At 54.3% G+C, this 25,320-nt stretch overlaps 1 protein-coding gene across 1 annotated transcript in view; it reads left to right on the plus strand.

The window, feature by feature from the left end:
• Positions 1–14,131, plus strand: part of HCN4 (hyperpolarization activated cyclic nucleotide gated potassium channel 4) — a 41,632-nt gene extending 27,501 nt beyond the window's left edge. The window contains exons 3-8 of the mRNA XM_024557174.4: positions 5,075–5,236; positions 7,260–7,478; positions 10,286–10,432; positions 10,525–10,765; positions 11,052–11,216; positions 11,308–14,131. Coding sequence (XP_024412942.2) covers positions 5,075–5,236; positions 7,260–7,478; positions 10,286–10,432; positions 10,525–10,765; positions 11,052–11,216; positions 11,308–12,764 — 2,391 coding nt within the window. The 3' untranslated portion in view covers positions 12,765–14,131. The remainder of the gene's footprint in view (positions 1–5,074; positions 5,237–7,259; positions 7,479–10,285; positions 10,433–10,524; positions 10,766–11,051; positions 11,217–11,307) is intronic.
• The last annotated feature ends 11,189 nt before the right edge of the window (positions 14,132–25,320 follow it).

Here is a 25,320-nt window from a genome sequence, read left to right on the forward strand (position 1 = left end):
TGGGGAGGGAGGTATTTAGTAGAGAAAACCTTGCCCTATCTCTCCCCCTAGCTCCCTGCATGAATCTCTTTCCTTCTTTGGGCCTCAGTTTCCCCGACTATCAGGCATGCTCTGGTGTTCTCAGAGGCTGGGGCTTAGTCCCTACTCCAGCCTCCCTTGGGGAGGATCACCTTCACTGAGGCTGAGGACATCGGCATGGCCTGGGTGGGGGCTGGGGAGTCAGCCCTCTACGGAGAGGGAAAAGCTTGCCCGAGGCCCGCTGGTGAAGCTCAGGAGATGATGGACTGCTGACCCCAGGCTTTAGCTGCCTGCCCTCGCCCAGCCCAGCCTCCTGGTCAGAGAGTTCCCAAGCATCCGTGGTAGGTGTTGGGAGTCAGGGCAGGTGGAAGGTCTCGGCAGGTGTAGGCTGCCATCTCAGAGGTGCCAGCGTCTGCTTCCGTCCTGGGCGATTTAGGTCAGCATCCTCCCTCCCAGCCAAGCCTCTTCCCTCCCTCTGAGGTGCGAGCTTGTTACAGGCACCTAGGCTATTGTTAGAAACCCCGGTCGCCCCCCCTTTGGATGTTCACCTGAAGGGCCCAGAACCCCAGTGACCCATCCCAGAAGCCTCTTCATTCCTTTGACTGTAGTGGGGGAAGGAGGGCTGGAGGCAGGAGGCCAGGCCCAGGTGGCCATGTGATCCCTGATGAGCCTCCTCCCCGTGCGGGCCTTGGTTTTTCCGTCTCTCTCAGAATTGGGGTTTGGGATGACACAGATGGGTGGGCCTGGTATGGGCCCCAGGACGGGGCCGGGCCCAGCATGACAATTCAGTTATCTGCAGGCTGTGTCTGGGATGCACGCTCAGCCTCCACTCCTTCAGGCCTGGGATTGCCGTCCTCCATGTGGCTGCTTGTTCCCGAGAACCCCCCCAGGCCCCCCAGAGGAGGCATGTCAGAAACTGCAGTTCCCAGTCCTCCCCTGGACTGAGGATCCAGCTCTTTGTTTTGACGGCTGGAAGGGAAAGAGAAGGAAAGGTAGCAACATGTGCTGAATGTCATCGACCGTGTGCCTGCTGTGGACGTCATCACTCCCGGTCCCCGAGGCAGCCCCCGGAGCTGGCCGTTGCTGGCCCATTACACGGATGAGGAAATTGAGGCTCAGAGCAGAGAAGGAAGGCACCTGCCCAGAGTGGAATTGTCACTCCGTCTTGGCACTGTAGCCAAGGCACTGTGGGAGGGAGTGGGAGTGGAGCCCTCCTGCATGCTGTTTGGGGCACAGACAGTGGGCTTCCCAGGCTGCTCACCCAGGAAGCTTTGTGGGGGCCCAGAAATGAAGGTACTCAACCCCCACGGTCAGAACCAGTGTCATAGAAGGCGGTTGTAATAAGGTGTAAAGAACAAGACAAATATTTGCACAGTGCAGCAGCCTTGCAGGTGGCCTGTGGCCCAGCCCGCAGTGGGGCACAAGCGTCTAGCAGCCTCTCCCAGCAACAACCAGCCCTGCTCTCGGCAACCACACCTGGGTCCTTGCCACCTGTGGTGACCTCCTAGCCTCAATGGACGCCCCCCACTAACTGCAGGAAGCTCAGACTTTGCCGTGTTGCCGTCTTTGGCTTCGTGGTGTCTGAGAGCTATACGCAGTACCCCTTCCCACCACCCAAAGCCCATCATTCCCTCCCCCCCACCAGCCTCCCACCTCCATGGGGCACTCCCAGCTCCTGCGTCCTTCCTCAGCCCAGTACCAGGCACCACCCCAACATGCTGTCCGTAGGGCACGTGAGTCTGCACCTGCCTGCAGAAAAAGTCACCTTTCAGCAAAGGCAAAGAAAGGCAGGTCCCCTGTGGGCTGCGCCTGCCCAGATCGAGGCCTTTTCAGACCTCACTGTCTACACTTGGTGGCGTCCCTGACCACCATAATCCTCATCGTCACCTTTGTCACTAAGTGCTTCTCAGTTCCCGAGACCCTCCCACGGGCTCTGCCACATTCACTGCTGAGGTCACAATGAAGGCAAACTTAGACAAGGACCCGCTCTTGGAAGAAAACTAGTTACAAAGAAAAGAAAAACATGAGTAATGCAAAAAGACCTTGCATAAAAATGTGCCAACCTTGATACTCTGTCTTTAAGGCTCAGAGCTGTTCGAAGAAAAAGGCAGTTCCTGGGGGCGGAGGCCATCTGAGACACTTCCTAAAAGTGGTGTGAGGCTTCCTGTAGCTCCTTCATGGCATCCAGGCTGTTAAGTCGAAGTACCACAGACCGGGGGGCTCTTCAACAGCAGACCTGCATTGCTCACAGCTCTGGAAGCCGGAGGGGCAAGGTCAGGGTGCCGGCGTGGTCGGGTTCTGGTAAAAAAGTCTGCTTCCTGGTTCGTAGATCTGTATCTTGTCTCCGCCTCAAGGGCACGAACCCCATTCACGGGGGCTATACCCTCATGACCTAATCACCTCCCAAAAGGGCCCCACCACCTAATACTATGATATTGAGGATTAGGGCTTCATCGTATCAATTTTGGGGAGGCATAAATATTCAGTCCATAGCAGCTGGGAAGGGAAGGAAATTAAAAATGAAAGAAATTAATAGTAATGCTCCTACCCATGCATGTGTCCAGGGCACAGAGCAATTTCGTAGCCACGTTAATTTCTCCAGCGCCCCCAAGAAGTGGCTGGCAGATATCTAGCGTCTCTTAGTTGAGGGGAGGCTACGGTGTGCTAGGAAGCGAGGGCCAGCGCTGGCCGTCTCTGAGACTGGGTGGTCCCATGTCACTGGGAGGAGCTGATGGCCTTCTGGTCAACCAAGACTTTGAAAGGCTACTGGCTTGCCTAGTGTCGTAGAGCTACTGTGTTCACCTAAGTGCCGTGGGATTGAGGAAGAGTTGAGTTCAGGGTCCGAGCCCTGGGCAGGGCCAGCAGCAGAGGGATGGCCGGAGACATTAGCGTCGTGCTCAGGTATACTCTGCGTCCCAGACACAGGCCCCGGTCCCTACTGGGCCCAGGCTGCAGTCACAGACGGCCCTGCCTGGTCTCTGGTGCCCACACCACTCCTTACACTGAGATTAGCTGGGAACTGGCCCACTGACAGCCCCTTCCTGCGCCCTGGCTGGGCTAAGCTGCAGGGCACAGAGCTTTGTCTGCAGCATCTCACCGTGCACCGAGCTGATGGAGGCCAGACGCCGAGGACTCCCGCCTGGCCCTGGGCCCAGCTTGCCATGTGAATCTGGCTGCCTCACCCGGCCACTTTGGGTTTCAGTTGTCTTATCTGCAAAATGGAACTACTGAAGACCACCCTGCTCTCTGATCTGATAATTGGCAGGCGGCCCTGGCTCAGATCTGCCTCCGCTGCCATTATAACCATGGGCAAGTCCTTTGCGTCTCGGAGCCTTGGTGTAAGATGTTTGTTCTGAGTTGAAGTGAGATGATGACTGTGGGACCTCATGCTCACTCTCAGGTGTGACATCACTGTCCCTTTGTCACTGAGCCGTGCAGGGCGATGGGACAGGTTGCAGCTGCCAGCATCCATGAACTTTTCCAGGCCCATTTCGTCGTTTCTGCTGGAACATCTGGAGCCCTGCTACTACGGGGCCACGGGAGGGTGTGACCCTGTGGGCGATGGACAAGTGGTATCTGTTTTGGTTGTTCAACACCTAGACCCAGGCTGAGCCCACATTTCAGAAGGGGAAACTGAGGTCACTCGTATCAGAATATCCTGCCACCAGCTACAGGGCTGCAGCTAGAAGACCACTAGACAAGGGTTGAAATATCTAGAGTCTGTTTCTTTGGGCCTCAGTTTCTCTACCTGAAATGGGCTTAAACTAGTTCTTAAATTTACAGGCATTTGACAAGTCTGTAATTTTGGCCCTGAATCCCTTTCTAGGAAGGTTTCTCTGCCTGGAAATACCATGACTAGGGGTGGGGGCACCCTCCAAACGTCTCTCAGGCCGGAGGCGAGGCCAGAACTTCCTGAGACCTCTCTCTGCATCCCCTCTCTGCCAGGTCACCGAGGTGCTCTCTGCCAAAATGGGGCCAAGCAGCAGCACCTGGAGGAGGGGTGGGGGCTGGATGCTGGGGTGTGCCCCCCTCGGCCCTGCCCAGCCACACGTCACCCTCTCGTTTGGGGCCACGGCGGTAGGGATGGACGTGTGGCAGCGGGCTGGCACTGAGAATGCTGTACTTTGTTGACCTGTGTAGGAGAGTGTTACTACTCATGCCTATTAATTAATCAGAAAGATTATTAATAACAACTTACCAGTTAATAATGGTTTGTGGTGTATTAGACACTTCTATACCTAGTAGTAAACACTTTATATGTATAATTTAGTTCTTTCGACAACCCACTCAGGTAAGAATTTTTATCATCATTTTCCAGCTGAGGAAACATGACCAGAAAGGTTCAGGGACTTTCTCAAGGTCGCACAGCTGCAAACTGGGTAGGAGGTGGGCCTGGGACAGAGGTCTGGGTGAACTTGGAGCCGCGTCTGCTCCTGCTACAGTCCCATGGCTGCTTCCGCAGAGCCCGCCACCCCTGGGGTGGGGCGTCCTGAGTCTGGGGACCGACTTCGGGAAACACCACGCCCCTGGCATGACTGCAGACCGGGGTCCCTGAGGAGACTCAGGCAGGCGGGCTCTCCTCCCTGTGGTCTTCACAGCCTGGGCAGGCTGACAGAGCGACTTCTCTCCCCACTTCGGGGCTTGTGGGGCTCCAGGTGCCCTCCCTCTCTCTGGGTCTGCGAACCCCAGGCTCCCTCCTTGTCCTCCCAGTCAGTTTGGTTTGGTCTGTAGGCAAATCCCCAGGGTCCCAGAGTAGACGAAGTGGCTTTCAAAGAGGGGAGAGACCCTGGATGGCTGGACTTCCCATGGGAGGCCCCCCACATCTGCACAGACCCCAGGGGCATCTGTGTGGGGCCCTGCAGCCTGCATTCTGCTGCTTCCAGCGCCTGGCCCGATACCCTACCACCCCAGCTGTAGCTCGGACTGTCCTGAGTGGGGCGCCCTGCCCTGCGTGAGCAGAGCAGTGCTCCAAGCAGCTGCAGGGTCTGGCTGGGAGGGGTGTTACCCCTCCCGGTCACTCACCTGTCTGGGCCAATGTCTTCACCTCTGCCGACAGATCTTCCACATGACCTACGACCTGGCCAGCGCCGTGGTGCGCATCGTGAACCTCATCGGCATGATGCTGCTGCTCTGCCACTGGGACGGCTGCCTGCAGTTCCTGGTGCCCATGCTGCAGGACTTCCCTGACGACTGCTGGGTGTCCATCAACAACATGGTGGTGAGTGCCCAGTGGGCCCTGGGTGCGGGCGGGGGGCCGACGAAGCACAGAGGGACGCAGCAGGTCCACAGCTTGGAGTTCCCAAGGTCCAACACGCTGGACCCCGAGATGCCAGCCCGGCGCCCAAGGGCACGCGGCTTTACCCAGTGTGGGTTCGTGGCCACATGCTGCTACCCGCCGCTGCCACCTTCCGGCCTCATGCAGCTGGGAGCCTGGACATCTGGACCTGGTTTCACCCAGGAGACTAACCCCTGGGCTCCTGGGATTCTGTCGGGTGTGGCAGTGCTGGGCTTGTGGCTCCTGCCATTCTGCCTCTGCTCCCCAGGGGCAGGCCCACCTAAAAGCCGAGCCCAAGGAAAGAGGACCCTGTGAGGGGAGTGGACTCACAAGTCACACACACAGTGGCTACTTTCGGCTCCAGAAGCAGAGCTGGACTGTCCCCTTACGACACCTGTCACCTCCATCCCCACCATATATACGTCCTGGTCATGGGTGGGGTCGTGATCCCTTCCAGACCTGTGGGTGGGTGAGAAAAGCTGGAATTGGGGCCGGAGAAGCTGTAGTGCAGAGTCCCCGGCCCCCCACAGACAGGGTGGGCTCCAGGAGGGCGGAGGGCCCCCTGGACCTGTGAGCCTCCCTTCGGGTCTGGGAACCCCAGGCTCCCTCCTTCTCTTCCCAGTCAGTTTCCGCTGGTCTGTAGGCAAATCTCTAGGGCCCCAGGGTAGGAGAAGCTGGCTTTGATAGAGGGGAGAGACCCTGAGGCATCTTTCAGCATCAAATAGGCCTTTACAAAACACCCTTTTGATGAGCTGAGTGTAAATGAATTGGCCATATGGATTGAATTTACTCGCTCTCCAGGGGCTGAGCAGTGAGGCCGGAAGCCCTGACTGGAAGCAGCTGGGGGGTCCCTCCTGTTTCCCCAGGACCTGGGCTCCCTCTACCCCAGGATATCAGCATCCCCCAGATGTCCTTCCCTGGTTTGTACTGAGCACTATAACTAGCTCAGCTCTGTCCAGTTCGGTCTCAGTGACCTTGAACTTGGCATGCAGCTGCTGTGCCTTCCTTCAGGTGCTGGGAACAGCCTGGTGACCCTGGAATGCTTGAGGCTCTGGGCGGGGGTTCTGTGGGTCATGTGGTAGGATGTATCAGCAGAGAGGCACTGAGCAAGTGCCGGCCCTGGGGTTCATCTGGTGGCCCCTCATCTGGGACGATTTCCTGCAGGGGAGAGTGGCAGGCCCACACACGCACTAAATTCAGGAGACGGCCCTTTGGGGTCCAGTGTCCCCACACGGAGGATCCGGGAGATACGGCCTAGCTTTGGGGGCAACAATAGCCAGTTGCCCCTCTCCCTGTGCCCCTCCTCCCACCCCAAGCATTGTGTGCTCCAGATAGTCCCCCTTTTGTGTTGGGAGGAGGGGGGTGGGGGGCAGGGAGGCGGGGGGCGGGGCACCGCGCAGCCCTGGACAGATGCAGGCAGGGCTCACGCAGGGAGCGAGTCAGCTCAGCAGCAGTTGAGCTCATGCTCATGGAAAATGAGGCCAGTGTTTTTGGCTCAGTCGCAGAGCTTGTCCCCCCAGGGGGGGCATATCTGCTTTTGTAATTGAGGTCAGTGGGGAAATGGGCTTCACTTGGCAGGAGTTTGGGGTGGGGGATGGAGCTATTTTAGCAAGCAGAGGACAGCAGGGTGGCTGCTCAGGAGGGCCGGACTGCCCTGTGGGTGCTGGGGAGGGGGGAGGTATGCTGTTTGCCGGGGCTTCCCATTGATCCCTTCCCCCCACTGCGAGAGAAGTGGGGGGTTCACTTGGTCACCCCAGGTTGCCAGTGTTGGCTTCCCTGCCCCTCTCCAGGGCCTTCAGCCACCAGTGAGGTGGGGGCCCCCGAGCTTGGCCGCTGGGAAAGAGGTTGAGGGGTGAGAGGTGGTGGGGGCTCTCCTAGGTGCTGGTGAGAAGGCCTGTGTTCTCCCGGGCGGGGGACTTCAGGACCACCACACCACATGCCTGTCTACCCGTGCTCCCACCCACAGAACAACTCCTGGGGAAAGCAGTATTCCTACGCCCTGTTCAAGGCCATGAGCCACATGCTGTGCATTGGGTACGGACGGCAGGCGCCTGTCGGCATGTCCGACGTCTGGCTCACCATGCTGAGCATGATCGTGGGCGCCACCTGCTACGCCATGTTCATCGGCCACGCCACCGCCCTCATCCAGTCCCTGGACTCCTCCCGACGCCAGTACCAGGAGAAGGTAGGGCAGAAGGCTGTGGTCCTCCCCGGGCTCCCCCAGGGGGCCCTGCCATTTGGTCCCTAGGGAGCACAGGCTGCAGCCAGTGGGTCTCCACCCGGCGCCCATGCGCCCAGCCTACCGCCGGCATCCAGCTGCTATCTTTGTGGTCGTAGCCTCTCTTCCGTTCTGTGTAAAATTCTTCTAACCACATCATTTATGGGTGCTGGACCCATACCTCAACCCAGTGAATCTAAATTCACCACGGCTCTCTGCGTGACTAGAGGTGGTGGGGCCTTTGGGTCCACCTCTCGCTCGGAGTCTCGGGGCATCTCACTTCACAGTTGGAGCCGTGACTGCACCTCTCGCTTTCCCCTCCTCAAGGCCAGCTCTCCTGGCTCTCCCTCGCTGCTTGGCTCTTCAGGCGTCACACAAGGGGACCCTGGTGCTTGGGGCTTAGCTCTCTACTTCTCTGTCTCTCCCTCTTCCTAGGTGCCCTGCGCCCCCCCCCCCCACTCTGCGTCCTTCTCTCTGCAGCAGGGTCCAAATGCCACCTTTTCCCTCAGCCTCATCCCATCCAAATGAGAGCAGTGTCCCTTGCCTTCTCGACTCGAAACCCCCACCACTCTTGCTCGTCCTGTCAGTGGACACAGGAGCACAGAGGCCCAGGCCAGAAAGTAGGAGCCTTCCTTGATGTCCAGCAGTCAGTAATACCTGCCTCCCTTCCTGTCGTCCCAGCTGGCCTCCACCTGGGTCACACTGCAGCAGCTCCCTGAACCAATGGCTGCACTGGAGCAAGGTTGCCCGGGTTCCACGCCCAGCTTCCCACTGATGAGCTCTCTCCGCTGAGTGCGGGCTTATAACCTCACAGCTCTGTGTCTCGTTTGCTTGTCTGTGAAGCGGGGGCAGCACGAGGGGCTGTGCCATGGCGTTTGTGAGGGGTGACCCTGCAGAGTAAGCCGCTCGATATTTATTAGCCAAGTGGGCTCCCTTCTGCCCCCTTCCACTCCATTCTCCAGACAGCAGATGGCATTGGCATTAAAAAAGTATAAAGCGATCACAGTACTGCTTCGAGCCTGTATGTCACTCTTGCTGCAGCTTAACTCCGAAGTGTGTTTTCTCAGCCTGGCACGTGAGGACACACTCCTTCTCATGCTCAGAACACACTCTCTATTTTAGCCAGGTCTGGCATTCCCCATTGTATTCCCCATGTCCAGCACATAGTAGGGCTCTCCGTATGCATTGATGAACTGCCTGCCCGCCTGCCTCAGGTGCTGTCCCCTGAGGGGGTAGAGATGGCGGTGCAGGGCCCCCGACACCAAGTGGGGAGCTCGGGAGCCTGAAGAGCCAGGGCAGGGTGGAAAGGGCATTTTGGGAAGGCAGGCAGAGGAAGAACGTAGACGAGAATTCCAGGCCAGCCGTCATGAGGAGCAAAGATGTGTGGATGGGCGGTAGAGCAATCAGCTGGTTAGAACAACGGGTTAGGCGAGGGAGGGGAGGGAGAGAGGAGCCAGGTGATAAAGGCCAGGTGAGGGATCAGTGTAGACCGGCATCAAGGCCCGGCCTGGGGCCAGGTCAGGGCTCAGTGTGTGACCCGGATGGAGGCTCAGTCTAGGACCATGATGAGGGATAGTCTAGAAAAGGCGTCAGGGTCTACTGTCCAGCAGAGTCACGCTGCTTGTGGCTTCTCGCTGAGAGGTGTCTTCATTTTACCCTTTAGCTAATAGCTCTTCAATGTACCATTTACCCATAAATCTCTCTTAAACACATCACCTCACCTTTGTCTCCACTGCTGTCTCTCACCGGAACCACTTTAACAGCCTCCTAACTCCTGGCCCCCCCGACCCTGCCTCCCACCCCATGGTTCTCTAAAGTACAGCTCTGTTCCGGTTGCCCCTCTCCTCACGGCCAGCCAGAAAGCTACTGTCCCCTTGTAGCTGGGTACAGCTCAGAGCAGACAGAGGGCAGGTTGGCTGAAAGAACATTAGGAAGCCTCGTCTCCCAGCCCCCAGTTGCCCGTTGGCATCTCCGCAGCAGCCCTTGTGCCCACCTCTTCGGAGCACTGATAAGTGACAACGGGCTGCCTGTGCTGGTTGTTCCTGGGGCACAGGGACTTCCCTCGCATCCCGGTGTGGGGAGAGTCTGTTCTTGCCCAGCCAGTACCTCCGGCCCTAGCCGTGCTCCTGAGGAGTCCCACTCTCCACCCACCACCCAGGGCTGGCTGGCGCATTTCTTGTTGGGTTGAGCCCACTTTGGTTCAACGATCTCTTTGCCAAACCCGTTGGAGGTCCCTGCTCTCCCCTCCCGTCCCCTGGGCTGGAGCTGCTCTTTGACAGAGCGACACAGCATCAGCCGGGCCACGTGTGGATGCCCGTCACATGATGGCTCAGCCATCCTGGCTTCAGCCTGCAGTCCTGATAACCCACTGTGGCCCAGTCCTGCCGCTGCTGCCGGGGTGTTACAAGTCGGTGAGGCCTCTCTGGTCTGCAGTGTGTCACAGGCAAGACTGATGAGGAAACTTCATTGACTTCCTGCTCAGCTCTGGTAACCAGGCTTTGGACAGTCCTTGTTGTCCTCGGCCATCTCCATAGCTTTGAACATGGTGACAACTGGTCACTCTGACAGAGCTTCCTCTACCCCAGCTGCTGGCAGTCAGGCCATTGTTTGGGGCACAGTGTGACCCTGACCTCAAAGAGCCAAATTGGCCCAGGTGGGCCCATGGGGTCAGTGCCAGCTTTGGTCACCAGCAGGGCTGAGGCCGGGTGGTACCAGCCAAGGCAGTGGGGCTGGCCAGCCAAGAGGTGACGGCCTGTCCTCTGTCCTGGCCTCAGTACAAGCAGGTGGAGCAGTACATGTCCTTCCACAAGCTCCCGCCCGACACGCGGCAGCGCATCCACGACTACTACGAGCACCGCTACCAGGGCAAGATGTTCGACGAGGACAGCATCCTGGGCGAGCTCAGCGAGCCGCTGCGGGAGGTGAGCCGGGCGGCTGGCAGGGAGGGGCTGGCCCTTTCCGCCGGGGGCGCCCCTCATCTTCTCCCTCTTTCCCGAACCCCTCTGGGGAGCAGGAGATCATCAACTTTAACTGCCGGAAGCTGGTGGCCTCCATGCCACTGTTCGCCAATGCAGACCCCAACTTCGTGACCTCCATGCTGACCAAGCTGCGCTTCGAGGTCTTCCAGCCAGGTGACTACATCATCCGCGAAGGCACCATCGGCAAGAAGATGTACTTCATCCAGCACGGCGTGGTCAGCGTGCTCACCAAGGGCAACAAGGAGACCAAGTTGGCAGATGGCTCCTACTTTGGAGGTGAGGCGGCCAGGGGATCCTGGGAGCCCAGGGGAGTGGGCTGGAGAGACCCCCTGGTTCATATTTCAGGCCACTGCCTGGGGGTGGGTATCTCTGAGTCCAGCAGACAGCGACGGTCCCAGAGATGGGAAAGACAGCCCACCACACATTCGGTGGTGGGCGAGGGGGCCTGGGGTGGAGGGCTTGTGAATATATCTGCCAAGCATCTGCACCAGGCAGGGGGGACCCAGGTCAGGGTGGGGTGCGGGCCCTTTGGAGGCCTCCCTCATGCCTTCTGTCCTGGCAGAGATCTGCCTGCTAACGCGGGGCCGGCGCACGGCCAGCGTGAGGGCCGACACCTACTGCCGCCTGTACTCGCTGAGCGTGGACAACTTCAATGAGGTGCTGGAGGAGTACCCCATGATGCGGCGGGCCTTCGAGACCGTGGCGCTGGACCGCCTGGACCGCATTGGTGAGGTGACCGGGCGAGAGGGCGGGAGGGAGGCAGTGGGCTCCCCGTCTCCTGCTCTGGCCTGATCCCCTGCTTCCCTTCTGTGGCCCAGGCAAGAAGAACTCCATCCTCCTCCACAAGGTCCAGCACGACCTCAACTCAGGTGTCTTCAACTACCAGGAGAATGAGATCATCCAGCAGATCGTGCAGCACGACCGGGAGATGGCGCACTGTGCGCATCGCGTACAGGCCGCCGCCTCCGCCACGCCCACGCCCACGCCCGTCATCTGGACCCCGCTGATCCAGGCGCCTCTGCAGGCAGCCGCCGCCACCACTTCCGTGGCCATAGCCCTCACCCACCACCCGCGCCTGCCTGCTGCCATCTTCCGCCCGCCCCCGGGGCCCAGCCTCAGCGGCCTCGGGGCGGGGCAGACACCCAGGCATCTGAAGCGGCTGCAGTCTTTGATCCCTTCTGCACTGGGCTCTGCCTCACCCACCAGCAGCCCGTCCCAGGTGGGCACGCCGTCTTCCTCCTCCTTCCACATTCAACAGCTGGCCGGATTCTCCGCCCCTGCTGGACTGAGCCCCCTCCTGCCTTCCTCCAGCTCTTCCCCACCGGCAGGGGGCGGTGGCTCCTCTCCGGCTCCCACGCCCTCCGCCAACACAGCTGCCACCACCACAGCTGGATTTGGCCCCTTCCGCAAAGCGCTGGGTGGTTCCCTGTCCTCATCGGACTCACCCCTGCTCACCCCCCTGCAGCCGGGTGCCCACTCCCCACAGGCTAACCAGCCCCCACCCCCACTGCCAGGGGCAAGGGGAGGCCTGGGACTCCTGGAGCACTTCCTGCCCCCCCCACCCTCATCCAGGTCCCCGTCATCGAGCCCAGGGCAGCTCGGCCAGCCTCCTGGGGAGCTGTCCCCAGGTCTGGCTGCTGGTCCACCAAGTACACCAGAGACACCTCCACGGCAGCCTGAGCTGCCGTCAGTGGCGGGGGCCTCTGGGGGGGCTTCTCCTATAGCCTTTACCCCCCGAGGAGGTCTCAGCCCCCCTGGCCACAGCCCAGGCCCCCCAAGAACTTTCCCAAGTGCCCCACCCCGGGCCTCTGGCTCCCATGGTTCCTTGCTCTTGCCACCTGTATCCAGCCCTCCACCACCCCAGGTTCCCCAGCGCCGGGGCACGCCACCCCTCACCCCAGGCCGCCTCACCCAGGACCTCAAGCTCATCTCAGCCTCTCAGCCGGCCCTGCCCCAGGACGGGGCGCAGACTCTCCGCAGAGCCTCCCCGCACTCCTCTGGGGAGTCTGTGGCTGCCTTCCCGCTCTTCCCCAGAGCTGGGGCTTGCAGTGGGAGCAGCAGCATCCTCGGCTTCCCCGGGAGGCCCTTTGGTGCCGCCCCTGGCCAGCATGTCACTCTGCCTCGGAAGACATCCTCAGGTTCTTTGCCACCCCCTCTTTCTTTGTTTGGGGCAAGAGCCGCCTCTTCTGGGGGGCCCCCTCCGACTGCTGCTGCCCAGAGGGAACCCGGGGCCAGGTCTGAGCCAGTGCGATCCAAACTGCCATCCAATCTATAAGCTGGGCCCCTCCCTCTCTTTTCTCTCTTTCTTCTTCTTTCTTCCTTCAGGTTTAACTGTGATTTAAGAGATATACCAATAACAATAATAATCATCATTTTAAAAAAACTCACACCAGAAAAACTAAAGACAGCAGAAAATAACCAGGTATTCTTAGAGCTATAGATTTTTGGTCACTTGCTTTTATAGACTATTTTAATACTTAGCACTAGAGGGAGGGGGTGGAGCAGGCAAGGCCCGAATGCGGACGCCAGAGGAAGGCTGGGGGAGTGGCTGGAGCTTGGCAGAGGCGGGGGCGACCCTGTTTGGGGTTCCTAGACAGACCTGTCATTGTATTTGTTTTAGGGCACCAGCCACCACCAGCCCCTCAGCTGTGAATTTGGTGCCTCTCTTTGCTGGGGCCGTCTCGTTCCCTGGAAAAGGGGCTGTCCTGGGGTGTATTCCTGGGGAGCCTCGCTCACCTGAGTCCTTGGAACACAATGAGGCCAGGGTCCTGAGAATCTTGCATTTTTTTTACTGCAAACTTAGCAAGATATGTATATGTATGTAATATGTGTATATGTATAAGCTATGTAGCGCTCTGTAGAGCCATGTAGATAGCCACTTACATGTGTGCACATGTGTGTACAGTCTAGTTTAATCCCATGTTGCCGGGACACCCAGGTCACCTTACATCCGCAGCCCGCCGTGGCCTGCAGGCTGAGCACTGCGGGGTCTGGGGAGGTACTCTTTCCAGTCCTCAGGGAAGATGACCCCAAGACCTCTCAGCGGCCCCGATCTCCCCATCTCTGGTCTCACATCCAGTCCGAGCCTGGCCTCGCCCCCCGTGGAGGTGGAGGACTCTGAGCTGTGCCTCCCCTGCAGGTCCTCCTGCAGGTCCTCGAGCACACCCTGTCTCCTCTGTCCCTCCGCTCCCCCAGCCGTATGGTGGGGGGCAGGCGAGGGGACTTCTGTTGGGGCCTGCTCTGTTCCAAGCTCCGGTGCAGCCCTTCCCACACACTAACCCCTTCAGGCTCACAAAGCCCACAAGGTAGGCACTTGGGTTCTCCCCATTTCACAGATGAGGAAATTTGAGGTTGGGGTAAGTTTTCCAGAATCGCATTAACCAGAAGCGGCAGAGCTGGGGCCGACCTAAGATTCAAATTCATGCCTGCTAAGGCCAAAGCTTAGGTTCTTTCCATTAAGAGCTTTCGAGAGGGGCTGTTAGGCAGTCTTCAAGCACGGTGCAGAGGGAAGAGACCCGACTTTGGAGGCAACCACACCTGGTTCGAATCCCTGCCCTGCCTTAGCTGTGTGACCTTGAGCAGGTTATATGACCTTTCTGAGTCTGTTACCTCACATGGGGCCACCTCACAAGGATGTATGAGGACCAGATGCGAAAATGCGTGTGCAATGCCCGGCCCAGCAACTGGCACATATCACAGCAGGTGCTCAGTGAGTCGTGTTTCTTCTGCTCCTTCCTCATGTTCCCGTCCTATTGCTCCAGCAGCCTGTGGGGAGAGCCCGGGGAGCTTTGGCTGAGGGTTCCAGGACTCATGGTCTCAGGACCTAGGAGGTGGCTTGGCTTCCCGAAGGGCCTAAGGGAGGTATGTGGCCATCAGTAGAGTTGAGCCAGGATTTGAGACCTGGGAAGAGAGAGAGAGAGAGAGGGAGGGAGGGAAGGGAGAAGTAGAGAGAAGTGGGGTGGAGTGCTCAGTGAGGCGTGAGAAGGTAGATGTGCAGTTTGGGGGCTTTGGGAGGAGATCTTGAAGCCGTGTGGTCAGAGGGAAGGCCTTGGGTGACAGGCTGAGGGGATGGCCCTGTTCTCCAGGCACCTCGGAGCCAGAAGTGGTCCAGAGTGAGAGCCAGTGCGAAAGTAGCTCGTTAGGTGTGGTCCTCCTCCCCAACGAGACCCTGCCAGAGCCCAGGTCAGTGGTCTGCCCTTTCCTGTGGGGTGGGAGCAGGACTGGCTACCAAGACCTGAGTAACCAGGAGGGCTGACCCCCTGCCCCGCCGTGCCCATCCAGGGTCTCCTCCGGGCTCCCAGCCAGAATGTTGGCGAGATCAGGCTTTGTCCTGGGATGTGGGACAGGCTGGATTCTCCGGTGATGGGCCATAGGGAGAGGCGAGGAGCTGCCTTGCTTTGGTCATTCCTGGGCAGGAGAAGCCCCCTCAGGCCCCAGGAGTTGTGAGAGCTGGAAGAATTTAAACGGAAGCCTCACTCTGAGTTCTGCACACACCCCTGCCCCCTGAGGAAGGCTTACTTCATGTGAACCCCCAGTCTGGTCCTGGAGGCAGCCGGGTGTGTGGTAGGAAAGGGACCGGAGTCGGGGTGGAGAGTTCAGGGGGGCGTGAACAGCGAGCACACCCCCTGTTGTCAGGCCCTGGTCTCATCACCCGCACACACATTTTGTACAAGCTCAGGCCCAGCCCAGCCACTGGAGATGGGGCCCTCCTGTCCTCGGTCCCCCACAAGCAATTTTCAAATCTTCCACTTTTAAAACAGAAAACGGTAAACATGCCGTATTGTATATTTTATTTAAATAAAAAAAATTCCAGCAGATGCTGCCTTCTTTTAGGGGCCGGGGACTGGGGGGGAGTGAAGTTAATGGGAGTACTGGGGGCTCCAGAGCAAGGCTGTGGCGGCCAGCGCGCTGTTTCTGGGCTGCTGAGAGTGAGGAGGAGGGCGAGTGCGTGTGTCCTTTTTCAGTGGGGGTGGGAGCCCCTGACTCGGCTCCCACGCCCCCTGGTGGCTGCCAGGGCTCCCTCCAGAGGCCCCAGGGCTCCTTGATGCTCCCTGATGGAGGAGGAGGGTGAGGATGTGCACGTCCTCCAGCTGGATACTGGACAGGGAGAGGCCATCTTAGCCTGATCAGAAGCCGGAGGGGGGCTGGGGGGGCAAAGGTGGCCAAGATGGGGGGCTGCAGGACCAGGACAAGGGGTTGCCTTTCAGAGTGGCCAAGGGCGAGCCCCAGCCTTTGAGTGTCTGTGTGGGTTGGGGAGCCTGAGGGCACACTTGGGATCCAGGGCCTTGTCCTTAGGGGGTCTGGTGCCCACTGCCCGCCAAGGTCAGGGGATGTCAGGCCTGGCCCTCAGACCCCTTGCAATGCCCTCAGATGGCAGCCTCTGCCATGCCTGGCTGCAGAAGGTCCCTGCTGGCCCTGGGACCTTGCCAGGTAGAGGAGAGGCAACGGTCTGTGGCTGGAAACGCCCAGTCCCTGAGGCTCCCAGCAGCACAGGGAGTGCCGTCCCGACTGCCCGCCCCGCGCCAGAGGGAAAGTCCTCAGAAAGGGAAGGGAACCCCGTCCCCATCATTGAGTGCTGAGTGGATGCTGTTGCCATGGTAACTGACCTGGGAGTCCTGTTGCCAAGGAGGCAGTTCCATAGGCCCAGCATCCCCATGACAACTGCCCCCTGTGGCCCAGGCGGTGGTGCTTCCCGAGCACCACAGGGAAGGCAAGGGCTGGCACAGGCCTGGCCTTTGGGGATCTGGGGAAAACCTTGCAGGCAGACGGCGACCATGCTGACCACAGGCTGGGAGGGATTTCTGCAGGTCCAGCCCAACCTGAGGGGTGGATCTGGATTGGTGCCCAAAAACACTCACCCTCATCCACTACTGTGTGTACCTCCCCACCCCCCGCTGGATACACCCCAGGGGCCTACACAGGGCCAAGCTTCTGGGGTTGGGGTGGGGTGGGCAGGACAACTCCAGTACCTACTGTGTGCTCGGCTCCTTGAGCTCTCCTGTTATCTCCCTCCACCCTCACAATAACCCTGATGAGGTAAGGATCAGCCTCAAGTCCAGTGAGCCAAAGGGCACTGAAACTCAGAGAGGGTGAGGACCCTGCCCCAGACCAGTCAGCTAGAACGGGAAGGAGCCGGGATGCACGCCCAGGTCCTGGAACCAACCCTGGCTCCCCGCACAGTGGCCCCAAGGGCGGGCGGTGGAGCACTCTGTCTGTCAGGTGCAGGCAAGAAAGGGTGTGCCGTCTGTAGAGAATTTAAAAACTAGAATCAAAATGACTAAACGTCAGTTTGCTTTCTCAAATACTCCGCCCAGCGGACAGCATCCCAGCCCCTCACTGCCTCCTCTCCTTGCGCTTCAGCCCAGGGACCCCTGCTGAGCTCAGCGGCCAGCATCCTGGGGAGCCCTTCCCTCTGGCATAGTGGGGCTAAGCCGCACTAGGAATTTTAAATGAATGTTTTAAAAGTTTAATAAAACACCCCCCTGACTTCGTGTCTGTTCCCAGCAGCGGTTCCTTGTCTTCGCAGCCAAACTCCTGAGCGTTGTCTCCACTCCCCACCTCTCTGCCCTGCCAAGTAACGGCCCCTCCCCTCACTCGTGCTCCTGCCTCCTCGCTGTGAAAGGGCTCTGGACAGGTCCTCGAGGGCCTCCTTGTCCTGGGCCCTCCCAGCAGTGTGTGACCCTGCTGGCCGGGCCCTCCCCCGCTCTCAGGACGCCCTTGTTCCTCGCTGCTACCGTTCTGTTCAGCCGCAGCTTGAAGGGCTCTTCTTTCTCCCGAAGGTCAGTGCTCCTGGGCCTCCGACCTTGGTCCCAGTCTTCTCATTGTGCATGCGCCTTCTGGAAACTGCACCCATGCCCCTGGCTTCCCTGGCCTGGAGAAAGCCTCCGGCTAGAATGGGAAACTTCCCCCTTAATTCTGGCCGCACATCCCCTGAGCTGCAGCTGGGGTGCCTGCTGCTGCTGCTTCGGGCTCCTTGCCCTTTTCCGGCCCACCCATTGCCCTTTTATTCTTTACTGAGTTGGCAGCTTCCAACGCACTGCAGAGCTTGGCCTCCGCAGCCCCACCCTATGCTGGCTCCAGCCCAGGCACGTGCACGGGGCTTGTCTCCTTCCCCCCGGGGGCTCGACAACGCAGGTCAGCCCCTTGCTGATTTTACTTCTGTAATTTTCTTCCTTTTGAGGGTGGAATATTCCATACATGCAGGAGAAAATATAAAGACGCAAAAATACATAGTGCTTCTTAATGATGGGGATACATTCTGATACACCCACTGTAAATTGAAAATATCAGAAAATGTATTTAATCCCCCTAACCTACTGAACATTGTAGCTTCTTCGTCTAGGCTACCTTGAACGGCTCAGGACACTTTCCTTAGCTGACCTTGGGACCCAGCATCAAGGTCAATGTTGCGCTGCACTCACTAGCTGAGGAAAAGATCAAAATTCAAAATCTGAAGCATGGTTTCTGCTGAATAGATATCACTCTTGCACCATTGGAAATTGAAAAATCAGAAGTCAAACCATTGTAAGCGGCAAACCGTGTGTACGTAACTAAGATGATAAAATACTGTGAACAGTTATGTATCAGTCCTTCAGTTTAAAAAATAGACCTTAAGGAATACCGTTAAACATTCATGCCGGTCCTCAAATGCATCACTTTCCTGCTCTCCAAGGAAAACCGCTCATCTGAACTTTATTTTTATTTTAAAATTAAAGTTGACATTCAATATTATTTTACATTAGTTTCAGGTGTATAGCATAGTGCTTAGACATTTATGTAATTGAAGAAGTGGTTCCCCCCAGTAATTCTAGTTCCACCTGGCACCGTACGTGGTTACTACAATATTATCGACCACGTTCCCTACGCTGTGCTTTACATCCCTGTGACTGTTCCGTAACCGCCATTTTGTGCTTCCTAGTCCCTTCCCCTTTGCACCCATCACCCCAACCCCCCTCCACTTGGCAACCGTCAAAATGTTCTCTGTATCTATGAGTCTGTTTGCTTTGTTTGTTAATTTATTTTGTTCTTTGGCTCCCATACATGAGTGAAATCATATGGTATCTGTCTTTCTCTGACTGACTTATTTCACTGAGCGTAACACCCTCTAGGTCGCCCCTTCTTGCCACAAATGGAAAGATATTATTCTTTTTACGGCTGAGCAATAGTCTATTGTATTCATGTACCACACCTTTATCCAATAGTCTACTGAGGGGCACTTGAGTTGCTTTCACCTCTTGGATACTGTAAATAACGCTGCAATGAACATACGGAAGCATGTATCTTTTCGAATTAGTGTTTGGGATTTCTTCTGATAAATATCCAGAAAAGGAATGGATGCAACATAAAAGTTTCATTAACAGTTTTTTGAGGACCCTCCGTACTGTTTCCCACAGTGGCTGCACCAATTTGAGTCGCACCAGTAGTGCAGGAGGGTTCCCTTTCTCCAGGTTCTCACCAACACCTGTTGTTTGTTGATTGGTTGATGACGGCCATTCTGACAGGTGTGAAGTTAGTGACGTCGAGCATCGTTTCATATGTCTGTTGGCCATCTGTATGTCCTCTTTGGAGAAATGTCTATTCAGGTTCCCTGCCTATTTTTAATTGGATCATTTGTTTTGTTTTGGTGCTAAGTTGTATGAATTCTCTACTAATTTTGGATATTAACCCCTTATTAGACGTGTCATTGGTGAATATCTTCTCCCGTTTAGTAGGTTGTCCTGCCATTTGTTGATGGTTTCCTTTGTTATGCAAAACTTTTTAGATTGATATATTTCTTTTGTTTATTTTTTCTTTTATTTCCCTTGCCTAAGGAGATGTGTCAGAAAAAGTGTAAGAGCAATGTCAGAGTGATGACTGCCTATGTTTTCTTCTAGTTTTATGGTTTCAGATCTTACATCTAAGTCTTTAATACGTTTAGAGTTTATTCTTGTGTGTGGTGTAAGAATGTGATCTATTTTCATTTTTTGCACATATCTGTCCAATTTTCCCAACACTATTGAATAGACTGTCTTTACCCCATTGTATGGTTTTGTCATATATTAATTGACCATACAGCTGTGGATTTATTTCTGGGTCCTTTATTCTGGTCCATTGATCTCCATGTCTGTTTTTATGCCAGTACCAGACTGTTTTGATTATTATAGTCTTGTAGTGTAACTCACTATTAGGTTGTGTGGTGACCCCAACTTAGTTCCTCTTTCTCGAGACAGCTGCGGCTATTCAGGGTGTTCTGTGGTTCCGTGTGCATTTTAGGGTTATTTGTTCTAGTCTGTGAAGAACACCTTTGGTATTTTGATAGGGATTGAATTGAATCTATAGACTGTTTTGGGTGTGTGGACATTTTAATGTTGCTACTTTTTTCCTGTCCATGAACTTGGTATATGCTTCCATTTATTCATATCTTCTTCAATTGCTTTCTTCAATGTCGTGTAGTTTTTCAACTACAGGTCATTTTTTTTTTTTTGCTTACTTGTTTATTTTGCAATTATAGTTGACTTACACTATATTAGTTCCAGGTGTACAAACCAGCGATAGGACATTTATATAACATACAAAGTGACTATTCCAATAAATCTAATACCCATCGAGCATCATACATAGTTATTACATGTTATTGACTATATTCCCTGTGCTGTATTTATCCCCATGACCATTTTCAACTACCAGTTTGTGCTTACTACTCCCTTCACCTTTTACACTCATCCACCGAATTCCCTCCCTCCGACAACCATCACGATGTTTGATGTGGCTCCGAGTCTGTTTCTGGTGGGGGGGGGGATTGTTTTTGTTGTTCATTTAGTTTGTTCTTTAGATTCCACGTGTAAGTAAAATCCTATGGCGTTTGTGTTTCTCTGTCTGACTTATTTCACTCAGCCCAGTGCCCTCTAGGTCCATGTGTGCTGTTGCAAATGGTGAGATTTCACTCGTCTCTTTTTTTTCTTTTTACCCCTACCTGAGGACGAGCTCATTGATTCTAGAGGGAGGGAAGGGAGAGAGAGAGAAAAAAAATAAAACATCAGTGTGAAAGAGAAATGTTGATCAGTTGCCTCTTATACATACCCCGACCAGGGGCTGAGCCTGCAACCTAGATACGTGCCCCGACTGGGAACCAAACTTGCGGCCTTTCGGTTTATGGGACAAAGCTCTGACCATATGGCCAGGGTGAGATTTCATTCTCTTTAGTGGCCAAGTCATAGTCCATCCTGTGCACTATGTACCACCTCTTCTTTGGCCGTTCATCGTTTGATTAGGTTGGTGTTCATATCTTGGCTATTGTAGATAACACTGCAGTGAACACATGGATGCGTAAATCTTTTCAAATGAATGTTTTGGGTTTCTTTGGATACCCAGAATTGGAATTTCTGGGCCCTTTTTGTCTCCTATTCCAGCCTTTGTTTGGAAGTCTATTTTGTCTGGTATAAGTATTACTACGCCAGCTTTTTATTTTGTTTTCATTTTTCATGAAATATCTTTTTCCATCCCTTTATTTCTGTCCTAATCTTTATTATTTCATTTTCTTCACTCACTTTGGGCTTTGTTTGCTGTTCTTTTTCAAGTTCTTTTAAGTGTGAAGTTAGATTGTTTGAGATTTTTCTCGTTTCTTGTAGTAGGCCTGCGATGCCTAATTTTCATGTAAGGACTGCTTTCCTGTGCCCCACAGACTTGGGGTGTTGTGTTCTCATTTTCATTTGTTTCAACGTATCTTTTGATTTCTTCCTTGGTCTCATTGTCAACCCATTCATTGTTTAGTAACATGTTATTTAGCCTCCATTTCTTTGTGTGTTTTTCAGTTTTTTTCAGAGAAAATGTTTGATATGATTTCAATCTTCTCAAATTTATTGAGATTTGTTTTGTACTCTAACATGTGATCTATCCTAGGCCCTTGAAAAGAATGTATGTTCTGCCACCTTGGGGTAAAAATACTCTAAAAATATTAATTAACTCCATCTGGTCTAATGTGTTATTTAAGGCCACTGTTTCCTTGTTGATTTTCTGCCTGGGAGATCTAGCTGTTAATGTCAACGGGGAGTGACAGTGTCCTGTTATAACTGCATCACTGTTGACTTCTCCCTCTATGCCCATCAATATTTGCTTTTTTAAAAAGATCTTATTTATTTACTTTTAGAGAGAGGGGAAGGGAGGGAGAAAGAGAGGGAAAGAAACATCAATGTGTGGTTGCCTCTGGCACGCCCCCTACTGGGGACCTGGCCTGCAACCCAGGCACGTGCCCTGACTGGGAATGGAACCAGCAATTAGTTTGGGTCATAGGCCCGTGCTCAATCCACTGAGCCACAGCAGCCAGGGCACTATGTGCTCTATATATTTAGGTGCTTGCTTCTGTGTTGGGTGCATAAATATTTACAAGGGTTATATTCTCTTGGTGAATCGATCTTTTTATGATGATGTGATGTCCTTATTTGTCTCTTACTATAGCCTTTGTTTAAAGTTTCTTTTGCATAAGTTTACCACCTTCACCCTTTTTTAAATTTCCATTTGCACAGAATTTCTTTTTTCACCCCTTTACTTTAATCTGTATGTACCTTTGATCTGAATGTTGTCTCTTGGAGGCAGCGTATATGTGGGGTTTGTTTTTTCATCTACATTATGTCTTTGGATTAACGCCTTTAATCCATCTACATTCAACTTGATTATAAATACATATGCAGTTATTGCTGTTTCATTATTAATATTTACGTCTTTTTCCCCCTCTTCTTCTTCTTGAAGAAGTCCCTTAAACAATTCTGGTAACACTGGCTGGGTGGTGATAAACTTCTTTAGCTTTTTCTTGTCTGGAAGTCCTTTATCTGTCTCTCAGTTTTAAATGATAGCTTTGCTCTGTAGAGTATTATTGGATGTAGATCCTTGCTTTTCATCACTTTGAATATTTTGTGCTGGTCTCATCGGGCCTGCGAAGTTTCTGTTGAAATATCAGCTGACAGTCTTATGGGAACTCCCTCACTGGCAACTAACTGCTTTTCTCTTCCCGAAATTAAGAGTCTGTCTTTGGCTTTAACCTTTGGCATTGTAGTCATGACGTGTCTTGGAGTGGGCCTCTTTGGGTTTATTGTTTGGGACTCTCTGCGCTTCTTGAGCTTGTATGTCTATTTCCTTTGCCGAATTAGGGAAGTTCTTTTTAATCATCATTTCTTCAAGTAAGTCTCCAGCCCTTTGCTCTCTTTCTCCCTCTTCTGGTGCCCCGATAATGTGAATGTTGCTGCACTAGATGTTGTCCCAGAGTCCCCCTAAACTACATTCATTTTTAAAATCGTTTTTCTTTTTGCTGTTCTGAGTTGGTGTTTTCTGCTACCTTGTCTTCCAAATTGATCATTCAAGTCTTCTGTTTTATCTAAGCTGCTCTTCATTCCTTCGAGTGAGTTCTTCATTTCAGTTCAGCTATTGTCTTCTTCATTTCTGACTGGTTCCTTTTTATGGTTTTTATGTCCTTTTTTAATGCTTACTGTCTCTTTCTTGAGGTTCTAAATTTCTTGAGCATCTCTGTAGCCATTATTTTTAACCCTGTATCTGGTAGGCTGACTGAACAGAGTAAGATTTTCCGCAGTGAGCTCTGGTGTCTGCTGAGACCTCCATTTGGGTGTGCTGTTTGTGGACATAATAAGGTGGTGTTCTGAAGCTGGCCACAGGGTGTGTTGTTTCTGGGGCCTCTTGGGAGGGACAGACCAGTATCAGTCACTGCCTGTGACTGGCCCAGGGCTATCTTTTAGGAGCCACAAAGTGATGTGTAGTCGGTAGCTGCCTCTGCTGGACCTGGATGCCTGTGGGGGAGGCCATGCTGCTAACCAAGGCCAGCTGCCACAAGTACCAGGCCTGGGGCAGGTTAGCAAAATGCCCAAGGCACCTTGAGACCTGCCTGCCAGCTGCCTGTAAGACTCAGCCACTGAAACAGCCTTGGGCAGTAAAAGAGAGTTGGGTGAGCCAGGATGTCAGGGAGTCACCTGGGTGGTGCATGTGCCGGTCACCAGGCTAATGCAGATTCAGACTTGGTGCCAGTGCTGAGCCTGAGACCACTCGGCAAAAGCTACAGGACACACAGGGGTCACCCCCTGCCTGTCTGGGGCCTGCAGAACTTTGAGTGCTGTTTTTTTTAAGATTTTAAATTTATTATTTATTTTTAGAAGGAGGGGAAGGGAGGAAGAAAGAGAGGGAGGGAAACATGGATGTGTGAGACATACATTGATCGGTTGCCTCTCACATGCCCCCAAATGGGGACCTGGCCGGAAACCCAGGCATGCACTCTCACTGGGAATCGAACCAGTGACCTTTCAGTTCATAGGCCGGCACTTAATCCACTGAGCCACACCAGCCAGGGCCTTTGAGTGATTTTTAAGAAAGACTTCAGCATGGGCCAAAGTTGGCTGCCTGTTGCTGAAAAAGCCTCAGGTGGCGCATAAGTTGGGTGGGGCAGGGTCTCAGAGATGGCATGGGTGGAGTTCACCAGACTAACGCAGATTCAACTTGCGCTCTGTGGGGGGAGGGCTTGGCCAAGGGACAAGGGCGGATGTTCTTCCAGCTCTCCCCCGAAGCCACAAAACTCAGCTTCTCCTTGTCTGTCTCCTGCACCTCAGTGAGCCGCTGTCCCTTTGCTGGGGCCCCGGGTGAGTGCCCGTGAGCAAGGCTGTGTTCAGTCCTTTAGCAGGATGCCTGGACTCCCAGCAGACCCTGTCTCACTCAGATGAATGGCATTCCCACTGATTTTCACAGCCAGGTGTGTTGTGGGCTCCCCTTGTCAGCGCTTGTGCTCTGGGCTGGGGAGGCTGGTGTGGGGCTGGGACCCCTTGCTCCTCAGGGTGGGACCCCCGCAGGCTAGACATTCCTCCCGATTCTCAGCCGCCACACGTGGAAGTTGGGCCGGCCCATCTCGCATCTCTGCCCCTCCTGCCAGTTCTGATGTGGCTCTTTTATATCCCTGGTTATAGGGCTTCGGTTCAGCTAGATTTCAGGTGGTTCGACAGGTTGATTGCCTATTATTTAGTTGTCATCTTGGTGTGGTCCTTGGAGGAGGGGAGCACAGCGTCCAACGACTCCGCCTCTCAACCAATCGTCCTCTCATCTGAACTTCAGTTCTGCCATCCCCTTACTTCTCCTGATACGCTTCTACTGAAATAAACTATCCCTCAGCAATGTTTAGTTGCATACCCAGGTGGGGATTGGAATAGCTGGCTTTGTGAAGAGGAGAGTTTTATCGATAATGTTGTTCAGAATTGCTGATGCATTGTGATAGTATAAGGCAGACTAGTTTCAGTCCATTTTATTATTGTTTAAGTTGACGTACAGATTATGCACCTTTTCATCCCCGGCACCCGACGTGGCCATTCCCCAGCCACTTTCATAAACCACAGAATATATTTGTAAAATGTTGAATTTATATGCCAGTAAGTGGTATTATGCTGTATGTATTATTAGTACTTTACTTTTTCCATTCAATATTGTAATTTTGAGACCCTGTTGGTGCAGGGACCACGGTCAGCCCATCTTCACTGTCGCTGCATCCCAGCGTATGCTATGCCACCATTTGCGTATGCATTTTTCTGGAGATAAGATAGTTCGATCAGTTACAGCTCTCACCGTTATAAACACAGCTACTACACATGTTCTAGTTCATGGCCCCCGATGCGTACGAGGATCTCTAGACTCTGTGCACAGGCGTGGAGGGACTGAGTCACGGGGTAAGTTACTGTTCCCTTTACAAAATAACACCGAGCTGTTGTAAGTGGCCCTAACGCCGGCACCCTCACATGTCTGAGACTTACTCCTGCTCCACGATCTTGCCAATAACTGGGGCCATCAGACTTCCTTACTTTCCCCAATCTAGT

Source organism: Desmodus rotundus, chromosome 7 (assembly GCF_022682495.2).
Source record: "Desmodus rotundus isolate HL8 chromosome 7, HLdesRot8A.1, whole genome shotgun sequence".
Taxonomy (NCBI): domain Eukaryota; kingdom Metazoa; phylum Chordata; class Mammalia; order Chiroptera; family Phyllostomidae; genus Desmodus; species Desmodus rotundus.